Source organism: Homarus americanus, unplaced genomic scaffold (assembly GCF_018991925.1).
Source record: "Homarus americanus isolate GMGI-L3 unplaced genomic scaffold, GMGI_Hamer_2.0 scaffold53225, whole genome shotgun sequence".
Classification (NCBI taxonomy): domain Eukaryota; kingdom Metazoa; phylum Arthropoda; class Malacostraca; order Decapoda; family Nephropidae; genus Homarus; species Homarus americanus.
This window is the reverse complement of record NW_024750875.1, coordinates 1558325-1576080: the sequence shown is the minus strand read 5'-3', so window position 1 is coordinate 1576080 and position 17756 is coordinate 1558325. Positions and strand designations below refer to the sequence as shown.

Genomic DNA, 17756 nt, shown 5'->3' with positions numbered 1-17756 from the left:
TGTCCACTAACCCAGTAAACCTTTCCTGGAGTTATTAATGAGGGAAATATTTCATACACACATGACAGACTGGGATAGCACCACATACACCTCCAGTGAATAAATGAATATACGTTGCGAGGGGAAAAGAACCCTGCCCTTCACCTTGTCTTCATAAATAACTAAGATGCTGCTATGGAGAAAAAAAAAAGCTTCAACAAATACAAATAAAAAACAAAAGCACATGGGATGGAAGGCATGGGATGGGGTGGGTGGAAGGGGGAATCAGGTACTGTATCAAGTCTACAATAACCAGAACACGACTCACTGGTGGTGGGAAGTGTGACCGGTACGCTGGGTGGTGGATGTCCTTGCAAATTCTTAAAGTTGTATGGAATCTGTTGGTAGCCTGTCTGAGGTGGTGGCTGTGGTGATGGTGTGCGTGTCCTCTTCAGAGAACCCTGGGAGGGGAATTTTGAAAAAAATATCAATATTCTATGTGGTACTTTTGGAGTCAGTAGCTTTCATATATTAATTTGCATTGGGGAAAAAAAAGAAAAAAAGTGACAATCCAAACAGTTTTCTCCATACACTATGAGCTTGTTTCAGAAATCTGAAAAAAGTCCATAAAATTAAATGAAAATATAAAAACTTTCTTCTCATATCTTCAACATTTTATTTCTTTTATTCACTTCTGTATACAGTAGTCTCACACACTTTTCTATAAGCTTCTTCTCGTGAAACCTTTATCCTCACCACCTCCTCTTTTAATACTCATTCCAAGTAGACTGTGTGAGTAGGGTAGTCAGTCAGTGCCAACAGTCTAACTCTATGTTGGCAATACAAATGGACCAGTAAGACCTACAATGTTCATAATTGTCCTATATCATCCCCATGACAAGCCCTAAAGCTATTATATTTCTGAGGTCAAAACACCAAGGTCAGAACTTTGAGGCCAGCACCAGATTGAGTTAGCTGACACCTCCCTCAAGTGTAGTCATCTTCTGCTTCCATGTTGAGCAATACACTTACCTGAGGGACAAGTGGCTGTGGCTGGGCTGGGGGAACTTTGTACCCATGGATGGGTAGAGACCCTCGGCCCGGAATCAGGTTTGACTGGAAGAGCATCTGTGGATGACTGCCCAGTGGGATTGTGCCATGTGGGTACGAATGGACAGCCATCAGTTCACTGGGGATGTCAATAACAAACCGATAGGAATTAGTTTCTTTTTGTAAATGACAGAAGAGAACACAGTCATCTATTTCCCATACTAAAGCACCCAACTTAACAAAAAAAAAATTATTAATCAGTTACTGGTACATTATATACAAAGAGTTTTGTAGATATTTGTAACAATTTCTGAGTTTTATACACACTCTGGACACACAACTAAGGTCAAGACAAGGAGAAAGGAACTGGCAGAACCCACTTCTAACTTGTTGAACAGGAGATATTAAAATGATAATAAGAATTCTCTCTTCCTTTGGCCATGATATAAAAATATTCTTACACTCCTTCAACTCATTCTTCCTTTCGCTCACACAAGTTATAAATGGACTAAAGAGACTAACAAATCATATTAAGCTTTACTAATGTACTGCACAGATAAAAAAACAAAACAAGAACACCTACCTTTCCTTGAGATAACTTTGCTGCTGGGCACGTTTTCGTGTGGCGTCCTCATTAAGAACAACCTTTAAGTCTTGAAAGAGTTGATGCTTTTGATTCTTCAGATCATTAAGGTCCTGCTCCATCTGAGAGAGCTTCTCCCTCGTCTCTTCCAGGGTCATGGCGTGTTGCTTCTTCCGGTTCTCACGTTCCTTCCGTAGTCGCTCCTCCTCTGCATCCGCTTCTTGCTCTGGTGATAAATCTCTCTCTTTTTTTACTCCAAGACTTGTAGTAGAAGGCAAAATCATCAGCTACTAACAACAACTGTATATGGTTTTTGTCACAGTCATTCTGGCATTTTCAATTTTGTGGTCATTCAAGTAGTCACACAGTAGATCTTCATTATTCTGTGGTTCAATACTTTCTTGTTTTTTATTTTGCAATCTCCTGAATTACTCCCATTTTTCATTATTGTGCAGTTCAACTTCTCACCCAAGGCTAGCCAGTTCTCATCAATACCTCAAAATATCTAAAAATCCTTCAAGTGCTTCTTATACCTCTCCAACCACCAAGAAGTCAGAGGTACAACAAGCACTGTGTCAGGTAACACACAACAAGAAAAATTTCCTCCACATTTAACTAGATGGAAGCACAACCACTCTCACATATGACTCCTGGATATGGTGAGATGACCCATGTCCAGAACCAGAAGATCACCATCTCCACCATGCCAATTTCTCCAAGTGAGTTTAAAATAGTGTTTTTAGATTAAATATTCAAGAAGAAACTAAAACTAAGTGATGAGTACAAATACTCCTCATTTACCCTCTTACCAGTGATTGGCTGGCTACCTGCTAGGGCAGTTAATCTTTTCTCTGTTATGAACTGCATAATAATTTTGTATTGGTATAGTATAGGAACCAGGAAGACCATTAAATATGTTTTTTAATGTTTTATTTCTTGGAATAGCATTAAATATTTGAAGAATATATTCAAGTGATTTTTTTTGTTTCAGTTCCTGAGGTAAGTGGTAGTCTCAATGTCTGCTAACAATGTGAGGTGTGGTGAGTTGGGTTGGTGGGTTGGGTCGGGTCGGGTCAGGTGAAATGTCTTAAAAGGAATTTAAGGGTGCCAATCCTGTCTAATATATTCCACACAGAAATATAGAACATACTAATATATCACAAATCACTATTTCACAGTAATTCTTGGTCCCACTATTGTGAGATAATTAGGATCTACTGTACAAGGTTATTGATACTCAGCTGCAACTTAATCACAAGATCTCTCCTACTGAGTTTATTCAATTCTGATTATAAGATCTCTCTTGAAGTGAAATTAAATGTTTTGAAGTATTTAAATGTTGATGAAACAAGCAGTGGACATTGGGAGGTACTTGGCTCACGTTCCATGACTAAGATAATGGAGACAAGATTTCAACAATTATAGATACAATGCATCAACTTATTTTTGTCTTTTATCATAAAAATATTCCTGAATTATGTCCTAAGGAACATAACTGGGGTTCCTCAGAAGAGGTATGGATTCACTTGAAGTTGTTTCTCTTAAAATCACAATGTATACAAGAACTCGACCCCAACATCAACTGTGGCTGACATATAAATCTGATGTTTAGGTTTAGTGAGAGATAAATTACAATACAAGTAGCTGCTTTTCAATGAATCCATCTATCCACTTAGTGTGGGGGATAATACAAGAAATAAAAAACTTCAGGGAGGGGGAAAGTACGTAGCTCAAGAAAAATGAAGGAAGTGACATAATACTATAAGCAAACAAAGTAATTACAGTGTTTCATGAACCAACCTTCCTTTTTTCTCTTGCGGTCTCTGATAATGTGGGCCTTAAGGGACTCCCACATGGCCCGACTCATCTTCGCTCTCTCGACCATCACAACAGGCGTGTACCTCCGGTCGCTACCCTCACCCCCACGGCCGCGCTTTTCAGCCTCCGCAAACTTCACCATTTTATCTTTCAAGCCCCTGAAAAACAAATGAGAAGTATAGTCATTTAAATCCAACACTAAAAATTACTACATACTGAAATAAATAGGCACATGTCTTTATCACCAGGTTAATTGGCATAGACAGGGCTGTTCTGTGGGTTACAGCTCTTGGCCATCTCCTTTCCACAGGTGTTACTATAGGATGGAAGGTTCAAGGAGGTGGAATACCAAAATACTTGAAGAGGAGGATAAACCTTCTAAATTATTCCAACGAACATTCATCTTCCCATCCTCTTAAGAGAGCATTCCTGATAAGTGGAAAACACTATTAGAACACTGTAAGGGGCTACACCGCTCACTGTTCAGAGATGGGGTTTTGTTGTAGGAGCACTTGTGAGGTCAATTTCTTCTTATAGATTATTTCAATTTTTTTTTGAAAGGCAGATTTTCTGTTGGTCTAAGGGCCACACAGTGCTTCATCTTTGAGGGATCCTTTTGTGACGGAATAAATGTTCAAGTCCTCTGCCAAATGGGGTGAGTATAGTGTACAGCAAAGTACTTAATTTATTTGGAAAAGGCCGGTACAGTATACCTAGCTGGTGACCACAGGAGTGTTGCCCAGCCTTCCCACCTCTCCCTGGCCTGGCTGGCACTCTTCAGGTTCCCCGTATTCTCTTCTTGGGTTCCTTTTATCATATTAATTGAAAACTGAATTTAAGTCTTAATGCCAAGGATTCTATATGAGCTGCACAAGCCATTTTCTATTGTCTATAGGGGCTACACTTTTCATGTGGGACTTTATGTAACAACAACAATCACAGTGCAGTTAACTCTTTCATATCCAGCACCTAAGGGACCAGGGTGCTGCCAGTTTAAAAAATACCATGTTAAGTGAGAGAGGTATAACTACCCTGGCAGTTTATAATGCTAAATATATCATAAGTGAAATGTTTTATAACAACCTGATCAACAGAATTAAGCATCTTACCCATTCTTCGCCTGCCTGAGGATTAAAGGCGTTTATTGTAAGGCGTTTTAAGATGCACGGAATAGCCGACGCGTTAGCTCTCCCAGAGTGTCATTAAAAAATACGACATTGTACTGCGTCCTGGGAATAACTGTTGTACAACACACTTTTCAGAAAACAATAAAATTAGGAGAACTGTTATTTGGACACAATACGGAAACAAATAGTGAAGAAAATACAGTAATATCTCCGTTAGCCGGAATTAGTAATGATAAAATAGTCATAATCGCAGTATAGCATAATAATAATAATAATAATAATAATAATAATAATAATAATAATAATAACAATAAAAAGAATGTTAAGATATTTTTCCCCTTATCAAGGACATACAGTATTTGTTCAGATCCTCCTCTTGAGACTAGAAGGGAGAGTATCTGGCAAGGATGTTGACCAACCCCAGTTTACTCAGGTCAGAGTGAGGTTCTAGAGATCCTCTCAGTAAGAGGACCAATTGGAGAAAGTACTGTATGTGTTCCTGCCACTTATAAGGAATTTACTCATTAGAAAACATCCGTCCTCTAACACGACCCCGTACTTTGTCATCTAGAGAGGGATGGGGCAACAAAAGGTGCTCCTAAGGTGGTTAGAAACGACCCCTGGATAAGAGTGATGGTAAATTCTCCTGAGAACAATGAAGAGTGTGATTCCTAACCTCTGCCAGATGAGATTTTTGATCAGCTGCAGCTTGTCCACACTCAGAGGAGGATTTCAAGTTGTTTCCATTATATCAGAAGGGAACACGTGGATGTAGTGTTGTGTTTATGGCTCCTCCTAGAGCTTCTAAAACATATGATAGTGCACAGAAGTTGGTCGACATTAATAGCCCTATTATAGTGTGGCAGGAACTACTTTCTACACTTTCAGAGTTATTATCAACTTCTTCAAAGTTCTTTCTGATTTTGGCAGGAAATGAGGAAGAGGGAAAACTTTTATGTTTACTGTAGTTTTCTATTGGATTATATATTGTATAGCCAGAATTTTAAAGGTGTGTATTCTCTGCTTCATAAAATGCCCCAATAGCTAGTTCTTAGTGGGATTCTAGATGGATTCTTTACAGAATATTGTACAAGCCTTCCGGGAGGCAAGTCCAACCTTCAAGCTGAATTATACCATTCATCATAAGGTCTCCTTGCTTGTATATGAGTAAAGTTTGTCTGTAAATCTTTTAGCTGGTCATACTGTGCTTGACTACCATGTTGTAAGAAGCTTTTGTAACCAGTCCTACATCCAGTCCTTAGGTTCCTGGCTTCTAATGGGGACTTTGTGAAGGATGAGTTGGTACTGCTCTAAAATGAGATGTGTTCCATCATAATTGGTCCTTTTATTGATGGGATAACCTTTAAGCCATCCACAGAGTCAAAGCGTGGAGCTTCATGTTATATCTTTGATAACTCACCAAAGATAGTAGGCAGCTACCAAACTGGGAGGTACTGTACTACCGCCTGGCAAGATATTGGAAGCATAAAGTATTGTCTAATGGTAGACCCTGCTACCATATGGCATCACGAAAATTGTGACCAAGTTCCAGGTTACTGATCTGACTTTCTGCCTCATTTACACACAATTGCAGGGTCTCAATTTTTTTCTCTTACTATTGACAACACAACATACATATATTGTTTTTCACTTTTGATCTTTTTTTTTTATTTCTTTATTATTATTATTATTGTTATTATAATTATTGTTATTATTATTACAGTGCTATTATTAATTTATTTTCAAATTTGTAATTTTTATTAAAAATTTTATTTACTATGAATTATTATTACATATACCCCCATGTGGGTCAGTGACCTGTACCCGGGTGGGCTAATTCCTATTATAAAAAAAAAAAAATTATGTACAAAGTCTTAGACCACATGAGTGTCAACAGCTATTTACATCAGCCAGATTGACTCCAGTGTATTATAAGAGGTTAACATCCCAGTAAGGTGAGCAGACTGTGAGCACTAGTAACTGGTGTTTACCCATGCCACCATCCTCTCTTTAATCTAACTGCCTCACACACAGTACTGTTGATGAGTCATTGATGAAATACTCTTCAAATCCAGTTTAAAAGACAAGCCCATCAGTAAGTGACTTAGATACCATCTCTCCTCTCAGTGATCCTCAAATAGCACTGAATGGACTGATACTCTGACTTCCACGATAGCCACCCAGCTGACGGGTGAGGTGAGCAACCTTTAATGGTGACTGTTGCTTTTAGTAAAGTCCTCCTTTTAATGGCTATGACTGTAACAAGGAGACATGCCTAACAAACTACTGTACTACTATCAAGAATCTAACTGATTTCAATTTGTAAAATTAGTAAAGACTGTATTGTACAGTACTGTCTTAAGTTGCTTAGTTACAGGTTCAGCTATAAAATGTTATCTCTTGATAAATTAATTTCTCCCTTAAGGAAACCATAAGAACTGATTCAGGCAGGAGGATGTTCTTAACCACTCACCCAGATTATAAATCTTATCAAGATCTCAAGCGAAAGATAAACTAAAACACACTGTTCCTCTTCCCTCAGGAGGACCACTGGAATGTACAAAGAATATCAAATATTTCTCCAGGAGTGAATGACAGGAAGTAAGGAAGGTTATGGAGAGAGACTGTACCAAGCTTGCCATCACTAGTGTGAACTGGAATACCTGTATACCCGTATATGTCAAAATTTATACCAGTTTTGAACTAAATTGATACACTACAGATAATTACAATACAGTACAGTAATTCTTAAGATTTATACCCAATGCCACACCATCAGTAACTGGAGACCACATGATGGATTTGCCACATAAAGAGATAGAGACAAAAATATACACAGGAAAATCCTATAATTAGTCTCTTCTTTTAAGAAGACTACTTCTTCGGGTTCTGTTCATCCCTTGAGGTAATCATTGCTACATCACAGTCATCCATTAATCTTCCAGACAGAAATGTTTACCTGGTAAGATATATTCCCTTGATTTGGTTCTAATTTCTGAACACTCATACACCTTCAACCGAACTGTTAACACGTAATGCTGAAATATGTGCAAGTATGTTCATAAAGGTATTTGAGGACATACTATATAAATGAAATAAACAGTTATAAAAGTTGTATACCCAGGGCTCCATAGAAATGTTAGTTATACATTCTGCAATATTGAATCCATGTTATATTCACTATAGCCAAACAAAGTCTCTGATAACATGCACTTCCTACACCTAGTGTCATAGATTTATATTACAGTTATTGTCTTGGATAAATATAGTCAAGAGAAATATTTAATGGCAGCAGCTGGATGGTCCAAGTACAGTACAGTACAGTACTTTAATGGACTATTTCCATGTGCGTTATAGTAAACAGTACAGTACAGTACAGGTATAGTAATTATCTACAGTACAAAAATCCTCCTATACAAGTAATTCAGATTTCTATGGTGATAATTCTATATAACACGGACTCCGCACACTGTGAAATTACCTTTAAAAAATATTACTCATAAAAAAATTTAAATAAATAAATAATAATAATAATAAAATAAAGTAGGTTTGGGATATATCGCGACTTTATATAAAGATTTTTTTATCACGGCTACCAAAATCGGCGAAATTTTCCTGTATACAGTACTGTATAGCGATAAATTTTTCATTTCGCGAGGGAAATCGGGCAGGAAATATTTCAGATGTACCGCCATGGAAAACAAATGCATTATTTGCTTACCAGAGGCACAACCGTGGCTGCTCACTCAAGCATTCACACTCACCTGCTCAGTCTTTCTGAGTGAGTGACGAGAAAGCAGCCGACTCTGCTGCAGATTAAGACTTATAAGGTGGGTGTAAATGTGTTGCTAGTGACATGAAAAGTGAAGTGAAGATAATGGAAAGGTTTATGGAAAAGATTTACTACTGTAATTAATATTTTTGGTTTGTTCATTTATGATTGTTAAGTGAGGGTGGCAGTGTGTCATCTGTTGTTCTCAGGATGGCGCGTCAGCTGTCGAGTCTGGTGCAGATTCCAATTTCTAAAGCGAGTGTAAATGGGTTGCTAGTGATGTGAAAAGTGAAGTGAAGATAATGGAAAGCTTAAGGGAAAAGATTTAATATTGTAACTAATATTTTTGGTGTTCATTTTTGTAGGTGTGGGATTGTCAAGTGAGGGTGGCAGTGTGGCATCTGCTGCCGAGTCTGGTGTTCCCAGGATGGTGCGTCAGCTGCCGAGTCTGGTGTTCCTTGATACCGATATTGAAACAGCCTGTTGTTCCCGAGTCAAGTGTTCATTGGTGCTTTAGTTAGTAAGAAAATGAACTTGTTATGTTTAGTCACCTTTTTTGGCACCCAGAACTTAACCCTATTTTCCCCTTCATTACAAGTAATTATATATCACGATTTAGTATACTGTATAGCGAACATCGTTGGACCCTATCTCGCGATATATCCCGACCCTACTGTAATAATAATAATAAAATTACCCCATCAAAAATAAAACACATAAAACAACGATAAAACAGGACAATAACAACAACAACAATAAAAAAGCAGTCATAGAAAGCGACTATTTTCTGCCAACACTCACATTGACAGGAGACGAGGTGGAGTTACCATCTCCTCTAAAAGAAGACTGGTAGAAGCTATCACCTAGACCCTGGCCAGGATGGTAAGGAGAAGGTCAAGACGCCGCTGGATACAAGACTTGGCGTGTGTGATATCCTGTACAGTATTTATAATCTTTTAATGATTTATGTCTCTCATATCACAACTACATAATGTGGATCGACTGAAGATTAGCAACCCCTACCCACCCACCCCATGACTTATATTATGTGATGATTTAACACCCTAATGGTTACTTGGGGAAAAGGGGTAGGGTGGGGACGGTTAAGTAAGGTTAGGTTACGTTGAGTTAGATAGTTTAGGATGTGTTAGTTTACATTAGGTTAGGTTAGGTTTGGTCTCGATGTTACTTTAGGTTAGGTCTGCATTAGGGCGGTTAATCTTAAGGAGAAATAATCTAAGGGGCTAATCTTCATGTGATGCCATAATACTATAACAGCACTACAGTACACTGGAGTCAGACATTACTGGGGCAAGTTCTCTACTGGGTTGTTATGTTTAGTGTGACATAAGACAAGACCAGCCATGCAATATATATTTTATCATGATCAATGTTTCTTTTACTAGTGTACAGTATAATGGAGATACACACACACACACACACACACCTGAAAATTAGTGTATTGTATGTGCATGTATATGTGTGTAAATGCGTGTGTGAGTGTCAGTGTGTACATGTGTGTGTGTGTGTGTGTACATTATTCTTCATCATCAGTGTTCTTGCCTCAGCCACCTGTCAATATCAATTGTGACTTGACTGACTCCACCAATCACTTATCACTAATATTTAATCATGCTTGTTTGAATTTAAAATAATTTAGGTCACAATTTCATAAATTATATCCAGTGGTGAAAAGGAAAAGCAAGCAATTAAGTTATGCATAAGCTAGAAAATATCAAATACATGAACTCCACCTGTAGGTAAATGTGTTGTGTGGCACCATTCTCTCACCCTCAGACAGATGGTAAACAAACTTATATATTTTATAATGGATAATAAAGTAAATATAATAACAGCACTGTAAACCCTCATTTAAATGGCAGGGGAAGGGGATTTGGATGGAGCAAATTTCTGGATTTTCTGAGGCTTTCCCAGGACCATAATATATAAAATAATTGACAGCCACTTTAAGTACTGTACATATCCAGGCCATATGACTGTTTTATCCACATACCACTGTACAATACTGTTGCATCCACATACAGGAAAAAATTAATATACCGACATAACATAACTTAGAACATAATAACAGGAACACACAAAAACTCTAAGATCTAACTTGTTTGTATCCTCCGAACGTAACGAGCGGCGGCTGTGGCTTCAGTTGGAGTAGCTCAATGTCTTAATGTAAACACGTTTCCTTTGGCTGAAGTCTTGTTGTAACTCTGATCAATTTTCACCACAATAACACTAACACTTGCCAAAGTGGTGAAATAGGGAATGCTATCAAAAAAATAAAAGCACAGAAATCATATACAGCCCTAGAGCATTTTGTAGTCCAAATACAGTACAGTAAAGTACAGTACCATAGCTACAAACAAAGCTCTGATACAGTACAGTACAGTGCACCCATTTTATCACAGGACAAAATTAGTTTTCCTCCTGAGAAGTTGCTGAATAATTTTTAGTGTATACCTGTACAGAAGTTAAGGTCGAGTCACAGCTATTTCCTGATGTTCCTACAGTAAATATTACAGTACTCTACAGTACAGTACTCTGTGATTAATTCTTGCTAAAATTATACTCTGGAGATGTTCTTTGTAAATTCACCTCTGTGCCAAAGGTGCAGAAGCCATGGCCAAATTGTCATTTCTGAGATAAATTCAAAGTTGTTTTTTCCCATTGACACAGGATCCATTTACTAAAAGTACATTCAAGAAACAAATTATCTCCAAGTAACATCCTAAAAGGTGCCAGTGTAATGGTGCCCATCTTGTAAAATAATACAGCACAGATATTACAAAATAAATACAGCTACTTTGATGCATTGGGAGATTATACATTTATCAACTAATAACTTATGAGAAACACTTGGTTAACCCCTAGAATTCGGGTCACGTCCTGTGACGTGTGTCTGTAGAGCTTCAGGTCACGTCACATAACGTTTTGATCTTTCCCGGGCCTGTTTGAATAAAAGGGCGGTCCTGGCTGGATTAGGTTGCCAAGTAGATATTTATCTTTCACTCATTCACACATGAGAGCCTCCCAGTCTCTTCTCATCTTTTGTGATTTTAGGAATCTTGCCCTTGGACTTGACTCACTTCATCGTGTGTTTCTACCCCCCAACACCCAAGTACAAGTCTAGTATTGTGATCAATTACTGGAGCAGTAATAATGATTGTTATAATGTAATTAGTAATAGCATAGTAAAACAAGTGTCCTGTACTTCATACTGCCTCCAAATTAGTGTTGTTTACCTCGTACTATTGTGTCATACATACGTCACTTTACGAAAATTCTCAACTCTTCCTAGCCCCTGTTGCCAACCGGTGGTAAGGACATATAATTATTTCCTGTTTATATCATGCATGACCACACTGTTTGACTAGAACTGCTTCTCATTTTTTTAAATGTTCCTGAATATGCCCACATGGGGGGCAACCATTACCTGAAGCCCAGGGGTTAATAAGCAAGTGTTATGACTCCCCTTAATTATAGTAATATTATTGTACTGTACATTTTTGGGGGTCAAGTTGTAGAAGGACCAACACTTGTTGAAAGGAAACTCAGCCAGAAAGTTCTTCCCACAGTTTACTGTACAACAGGCATGGGAAACACACGGCCAACGTGCGGCCCAAACAACGTCTTTGTGCGGCCAACAGGGTGATTGAGAAATTCTATTTAATGTGGCCCTCGGTTTAGGTAGATGCAGCCAGTTTATGGTGAGTAAAGCAATATTTATTAAAAGAATAATCTTCACACACACAATTCATTACTGTTTCATCACCTAAGAGTAAGTACTGTAACTACGAAAATGTAACAGTGAAATAAATACAGTAAACTGTATATAGTCAACAATATAAACATTTTAACTTGATGATAAACTGTTTCACTGTCCATGCTAATACAATATTTACATTACTTTTGGGTTAGGTAGGATATAAATTTTGGTGGGTTGGCCCACAAAAAATACAGTACAGTACCTAAATCGTAATGCGGCCCATGATTGAAGAAAGGTTGCCCATGCCTGCTGTACAATACAGTGTAGTGTAAATACTGTAATCTCCAGTCCAAGTTCCTTGGACCCAGGCAGTGTTCAAACTACAGTACTGTACAGTACAAATAATTTGATACAGGGTATTACAAATATGGTACTAATCTTATCATAAAAAATAGCAAAGAAATACAATAGGTACACCTGCCCTGTGATAGTTCCATGCTTCACAGTGACCTCATTTGATTCTCTCTCAGCATAAAATTTGACAACTTTTCAAACTGCTTCTTATACAGTACAATACTGTACAGTGCATGGTCAAATTATAACACCAATAGACTCCGTCAGGTTACACACAACTTGCACTAATGTTTCTGTAAAATTAAAACTTTTTCCATTATGGTAAGAATTACATGATTCCTCTATCACTTGGACACCATAATGAGGGCTAAAGAAGGTATAAATCAGATACCTGTACCGTATACATAATGAGAAAAGCAGAGCCGATCGCCTCAACTTTAAAATGCTAAAAAGTGACAAAAAGGTAATGACAGTACATAAAAAACAGAGCAGCCATCTTTAGAAACTCATACACCATTTGGAAAGGAATTCTAGTGCTAGATATTTCACCTTTGGAGGTTCTTGGATTTTCAGACCAGAGATCATGTACTGTACTGTTGTGCCAAAACAATCTGTGCACATCTTAGAATAAGCAAATATCCTCCTTTATCCTATAATGTTAATTCAAACTAATCAGCAGGCAGGGCTATGAGGTAGAGGGATAAGATTGGGTTAAAAAGTAAGGTAGCTACTGCAGATGTATAAAATATCCAAATCTGAGCCAACTCTTGCTGAAAAATACCATACTGTATAATCCCTATTGTACAGTAGTGGGATACTGTAATCATAAATGTGAGTCAAACTTAGGTCAACACATACACTCCACTAAATCAAATGGGTAGAATTAGGGGCAAGATGATGCCAAGATACCTTCTGAACAGTGATTTTAAAATGATAAAACACTTTCACTCCATGAGATTTTGCCACTACTGTATCAACTTCTGCTGTCAGGAGGTTCAACATATAAAAAATACTGCAACAGATGTGTTACAGAAAATAGAATGTTTCATGAGGACACAAACCACCCAGACTAAGCTGACTTGCCTAACATATAGAAATGATACTGATACATACTGTAGATATATTCACTCCAAAAAATCGTCATATACAGTCACATTATTTCATAAAGTAGACAGACAGTGCGGGTATACAGGTCCCTGACTTACGAGCGTCCAACTTATGAACGCCCGCCAATACGAACGAGGTTAAACTTGAAATTTACAGTATATTTTATTTACCTGAGGACTTATTTTTTACTTTCATTTACTGTATTTTGTCATTCCATTTCTTCTTTTGTCTTAAATTAAGTGATTTTAGATGTATGTAAGGACTTAGGCTATGATATAGTGGGATTTTAAACATTGTTTTATAATTACGGTATGCATATAGCATATGCTCAGACTTACGAACGACCTCAGGAACGGAACTCATTCGTAACCCGGGGACTCCCTATACAAACAATAGCAAACATGAAGTAGATTCCGCCAAGGGCACCACAAGAAACCTTACACTTTAAGATTATGCCTTTGGTTTGAATCCATAAGGTTGGGTTGTTCATGTACATCACAACTTGCTGTACTCCACACTGAAGTAAATGCAACACACTCACAACTTAGTCAACTGTGGTGGTCTGTGACTATGATAACACAACAAAACATCGTTCCTACACTTACAAGCCATTATTTTCTATGAGATTGCTATAAAAAAAAAAGTCTTAAGAAAACATACTGTGCACTACACAATCTCATAGTACAAAACTGTAAAATTCTGCTTTCCATTAGTGTCACACTTATTTCTGAAGCCAAATAAGGATCTAACATTAGAAGTGGCACTTTTCAAAATGAGTGAACCAACCATGAATGTAGACTTTCATCAAGTACTGAAACCTGCTGTCCCCTCAAAAATAAAACAAATATGAACATCAACTATTTCTATTACGTCTTAATGTCACATGACTAATATCTTCTGATACCACAAGTATTACCATTTAACAGTAACTAATGGTTTCAGTAAATGTGATAAACTCTGATACAACTAAAATTTGGCTTCCCCAAATTTGTTCCACAAGTGACACAAACTTTACTTCATTTAAATACTGAATCTGTCTTGGTTGTCTGATACCAAGTACCATTCTGGGTCTGTGAACCAGTTTCCAAGGTTGAAAATCAGGAGCGTTTTCTGAGAATATTCGGCTGGGCGGCATCATGGAGCACAACGCCGCGAACGATAACACCAATGACTCGTTGCTGCTTGTACAGTTGCAAAAATGTGTTCCTACAACCCCTGTGGTAACCCATGTATTCAAACAGCAATGTCGCTGTAGTAGTATCACTATTTATGAATGAATGGGTATTGGTGGTGTAATGATGGACGTGATTGGCCCCAGCATACTCTCACAGCCATAAAAATGTAAAATTACACCATGCCGCTTAAACAAAGTTGCTTTCATTGGTACCGGATATCAAAGTAAGTAATTTCTGTTTAATATGGTGGGGGTGGGGTGGGAGTGGGGGTGGGGTGGGGTGGGGTGGGGTGGGGTGGGGTGGGGGTGGGGGTGGGGGTGAGGTGAGGTGAGGTGAGGTGAGGTGAGGTAAGGTAAGATAGGTTTCTTTGGTTACGTCAAGTTATATTAGGTTCTATGCATTGTTGGAAATAACTGCAGCTTCAGACAATATGGATCTCAAGTTGAGCAATGTGTTTTTCTGGTGGTTTAGACAATTTTAAGACACTTTTCTTCCATGACGTTTACCTTGTAATTTACTTAAATATACAGGGGGAGGAGCCCCCCTGTTAGGGGATTAACTCAGGTAATTTTAGGTCATTTGCAACATAAACATCATTGAAGAAAAGTGTCTTAAAATTGTCTAAACCATCAGAAAAACACACTGCTCAACTTGAGATCCATATTGTCCGAAACTGAAGTTTTACCCATTGTTGTAACGATTTTAATTCTTACTATCATCCAAAGAACATCTGTGAAAAAATTAGCGAAATTGAACTACGCATTCTGGTGTTAGCCATCTGCACCAGAATTACTGAAAAATTTCCTGGTTAATGTGGGATACTGTTCCAGAGCAATACCCCATGCATATTAAGATTTCCTGTTGTACGTAACTACGGACAAAATACATATATATGTTACAATTCCTGGTTAATGTGTAGATTAATGCTGCCAATGATTCTAGCAAGAACACACCACTTTTCCACCATAATTTTTGTTGTTAATTGCTAGTGACAGTGTTCTGTTTTGGGGAAGGGGGAATACTGCATGCACATTCAAAGTTACCGCGCGCGACATACTCCCACTCCCGCGAGGGGGTTAGGTTAATTAAGGATAAGTTAAACACTGACATTATATAGCAACTCGGGGTCGAAGGGGGAAGCCCCCTTGCCGCTAGGGAGTTAAGTCAGGTTAGGTGCCATTACAGTATTTTACTTTAGGACATAACGTGCCCCAAAGTTATAAACTACTGAAACATTTAGATTTCCCTATTCTGAGCATTTTGAACCCAATATATACTCGTCGGAAATAGAAAATAGCGATACAATTGAATTTAATTGATTTTACATACTTTTCCGTCTGCGTGAAGAGATGTTATCTGCGTGAAACCGAGTTAATTACGCATCAAGCATGAGCGATATTAACTGACGTCTTCCAGTCATGACCAATGATGTATCAATATCATCACGCGAATTTTTTTCGACCAATCACATTTGAATTTTTCAAAGGAAGCAGCCTGGGTATGGATTTGAATTTCAATGACCAGTCTGATAATGGCCGTGATGGAGGTTGGTTGTCATTTGTGCTCCTACGATTATTTTAAGTTTATTGCTACGGTTTACGAGAAAGACGATCATTCTTTCCACTTCTAACTAAGGTATTGTACTTTCAGACATAGAGCGCCCAAAGTTTTAAACAACTGACACATTTAGGTTAGGTCAGATGACTCGTTTTCTTGTTCTCCCTCACCCAAAAACCCTGATTTCCCAGGCTCTCCCCCATTATTGTTGGGGGGGGGGACAAGCAATTTCAGACATAAATGAAGGTCTGATTCGCTTAAAACACACCAAAATACACTGGAAAAACATATTTGTCAACCCCTAGGGACTCATGTCCTAAGGTAAAAATTTACCGGTTAGGTTAAATAAGGATAAGTTAAATACTGACTACATTACTTATCCACTCGAAGGGGGAGGGGTCAGGTTAGTGCTTCTTTTGTGTACATAAAAGCAGCAAAAACATTTTTTCCTGAATAAATTTGGGGGTTTTAATTACTGGAGGATGTTGATTTATTCGGAGAAGCTGAAAAAACAATGTTTGACCACTATTGGAAAACATTAGTTTTTTGTTTTGGTAATTATATAAAACTAACCCGCGAACAAAATTGATTGAAAACAATTATAAAATGCCATATTATCACAGTTTTATTATAGTGGATACTGTTGTAGTTTGTGGAAATATGTTAACAAAATTATATTTAAAAAATAACGTTATTTAACATTTGTGGGTACGAAAAACAGACATTACCAACCTAACCTACCTACCTTACCTAACCTAACCTAACCAAACAAACCTACCTAACCTTACCTAACTTCCCCGGTATATTAAACAGAAAGAACTTACAATCTCCAATAAAAAAAAACAGCAAAATTCATGCAGGAAACAATATTTTTGCTGCCCAAATCTCTGGCAGCACTTAAAGGTTTACCCAATTCCTGAGGTGGGTGTGGGGTCTCTGTCAGCCTCCACTGTCTATATACAAATGTACAAATGTGAATTTCTATGACGATTATAAAAGCAAATAAAAACCTCAAATACATTAACTTTCTCAGGTGCACAAAAAAGATAAAAATATTTACCTCGAATTTTAGGGTAATGAATATGTTAGTCAGGTGTTATAACCATACCTGTGTGAGGAGAGTAACAAGAGTTTTAAGTAACACAGCCAGTTGTTATACCTGTGTGAGGAGAGTAACAAGAGTTTTAAGCAACACAGCCAGTTGTTGTGTTCTGCCTCACCTTAACAACAACAACTGATGCCCTCCAGTGTTGCCAATGTCGCTAGGCTGGGACCTAAAAGTAGCAAATGTCGCTAAATCTTCCATGGAAAGTCGCTAGTTATTATTCCTCCCCTTCAGTAATTTGATGCATCCCAGTCCTCTCCGTAGTGTGAACAACTGTAGAGCTGGAAGCATGTGAAGTGCTTGGTTCAGGTTCTCTTGTAACTGTATGCCTCCACAGTCCCTATATCTTTCTTAAAATATCACTATAGGAAGTTCATAACAGGTGTTCTGTCTTTTTAACCCATACTT

The 17756-nt window shown here is 37.8% G+C and overlaps 1 protein-coding gene across 11 annotated transcripts in view; it reads right to left on the bottom strand.

Annotated features, from left to right (window-relative positions):
• Positions 1 to 17503, bottom strand: part of LOC121854484 (G protein pathway suppressor 2-like) — a 35186-nt gene extending 17683 nt beyond the window's left edge. For 3 of the 11 annotated variants that reach the window (XM_042349158.1, XM_042349165.1, XM_042349168.1), the window contains exons 1-7: positions 17304 to 17474; positions 10449 to 10612; positions 9131 to 9264; positions 3413 to 3588; positions 1613 to 1838; positions 1012 to 1168; positions 308 to 440 (exon numbers count right to left, since the gene is read on the bottom strand). In XM_042349158.1, the coding sequence (XP_042205092.1) occupies positions 308 to 440; positions 1012 to 1168; positions 1613 to 1838; positions 3413 to 3588; positions 9131 to 9159 (721 nt within the window). In that variant the 5' untranslated portion in view covers positions 9160 to 9264; positions 10449 to 10612; positions 17304 to 17474. Of the gene's footprint in view, positions 1 to 307; positions 441 to 1011; positions 1169 to 1612; positions 1839 to 3412; positions 3589 to 9130; positions 9265 to 10448; positions 10613 to 17303 lie in introns of all 11 variants that reach the window. The other 8 variants (XM_042349161.1, XM_042349159.1, XM_042349160.1 and 5 more) reach the window with 8 other exon arrangements.
• Positions 17504 to 17756: the final 253 nt, after the last annotated feature.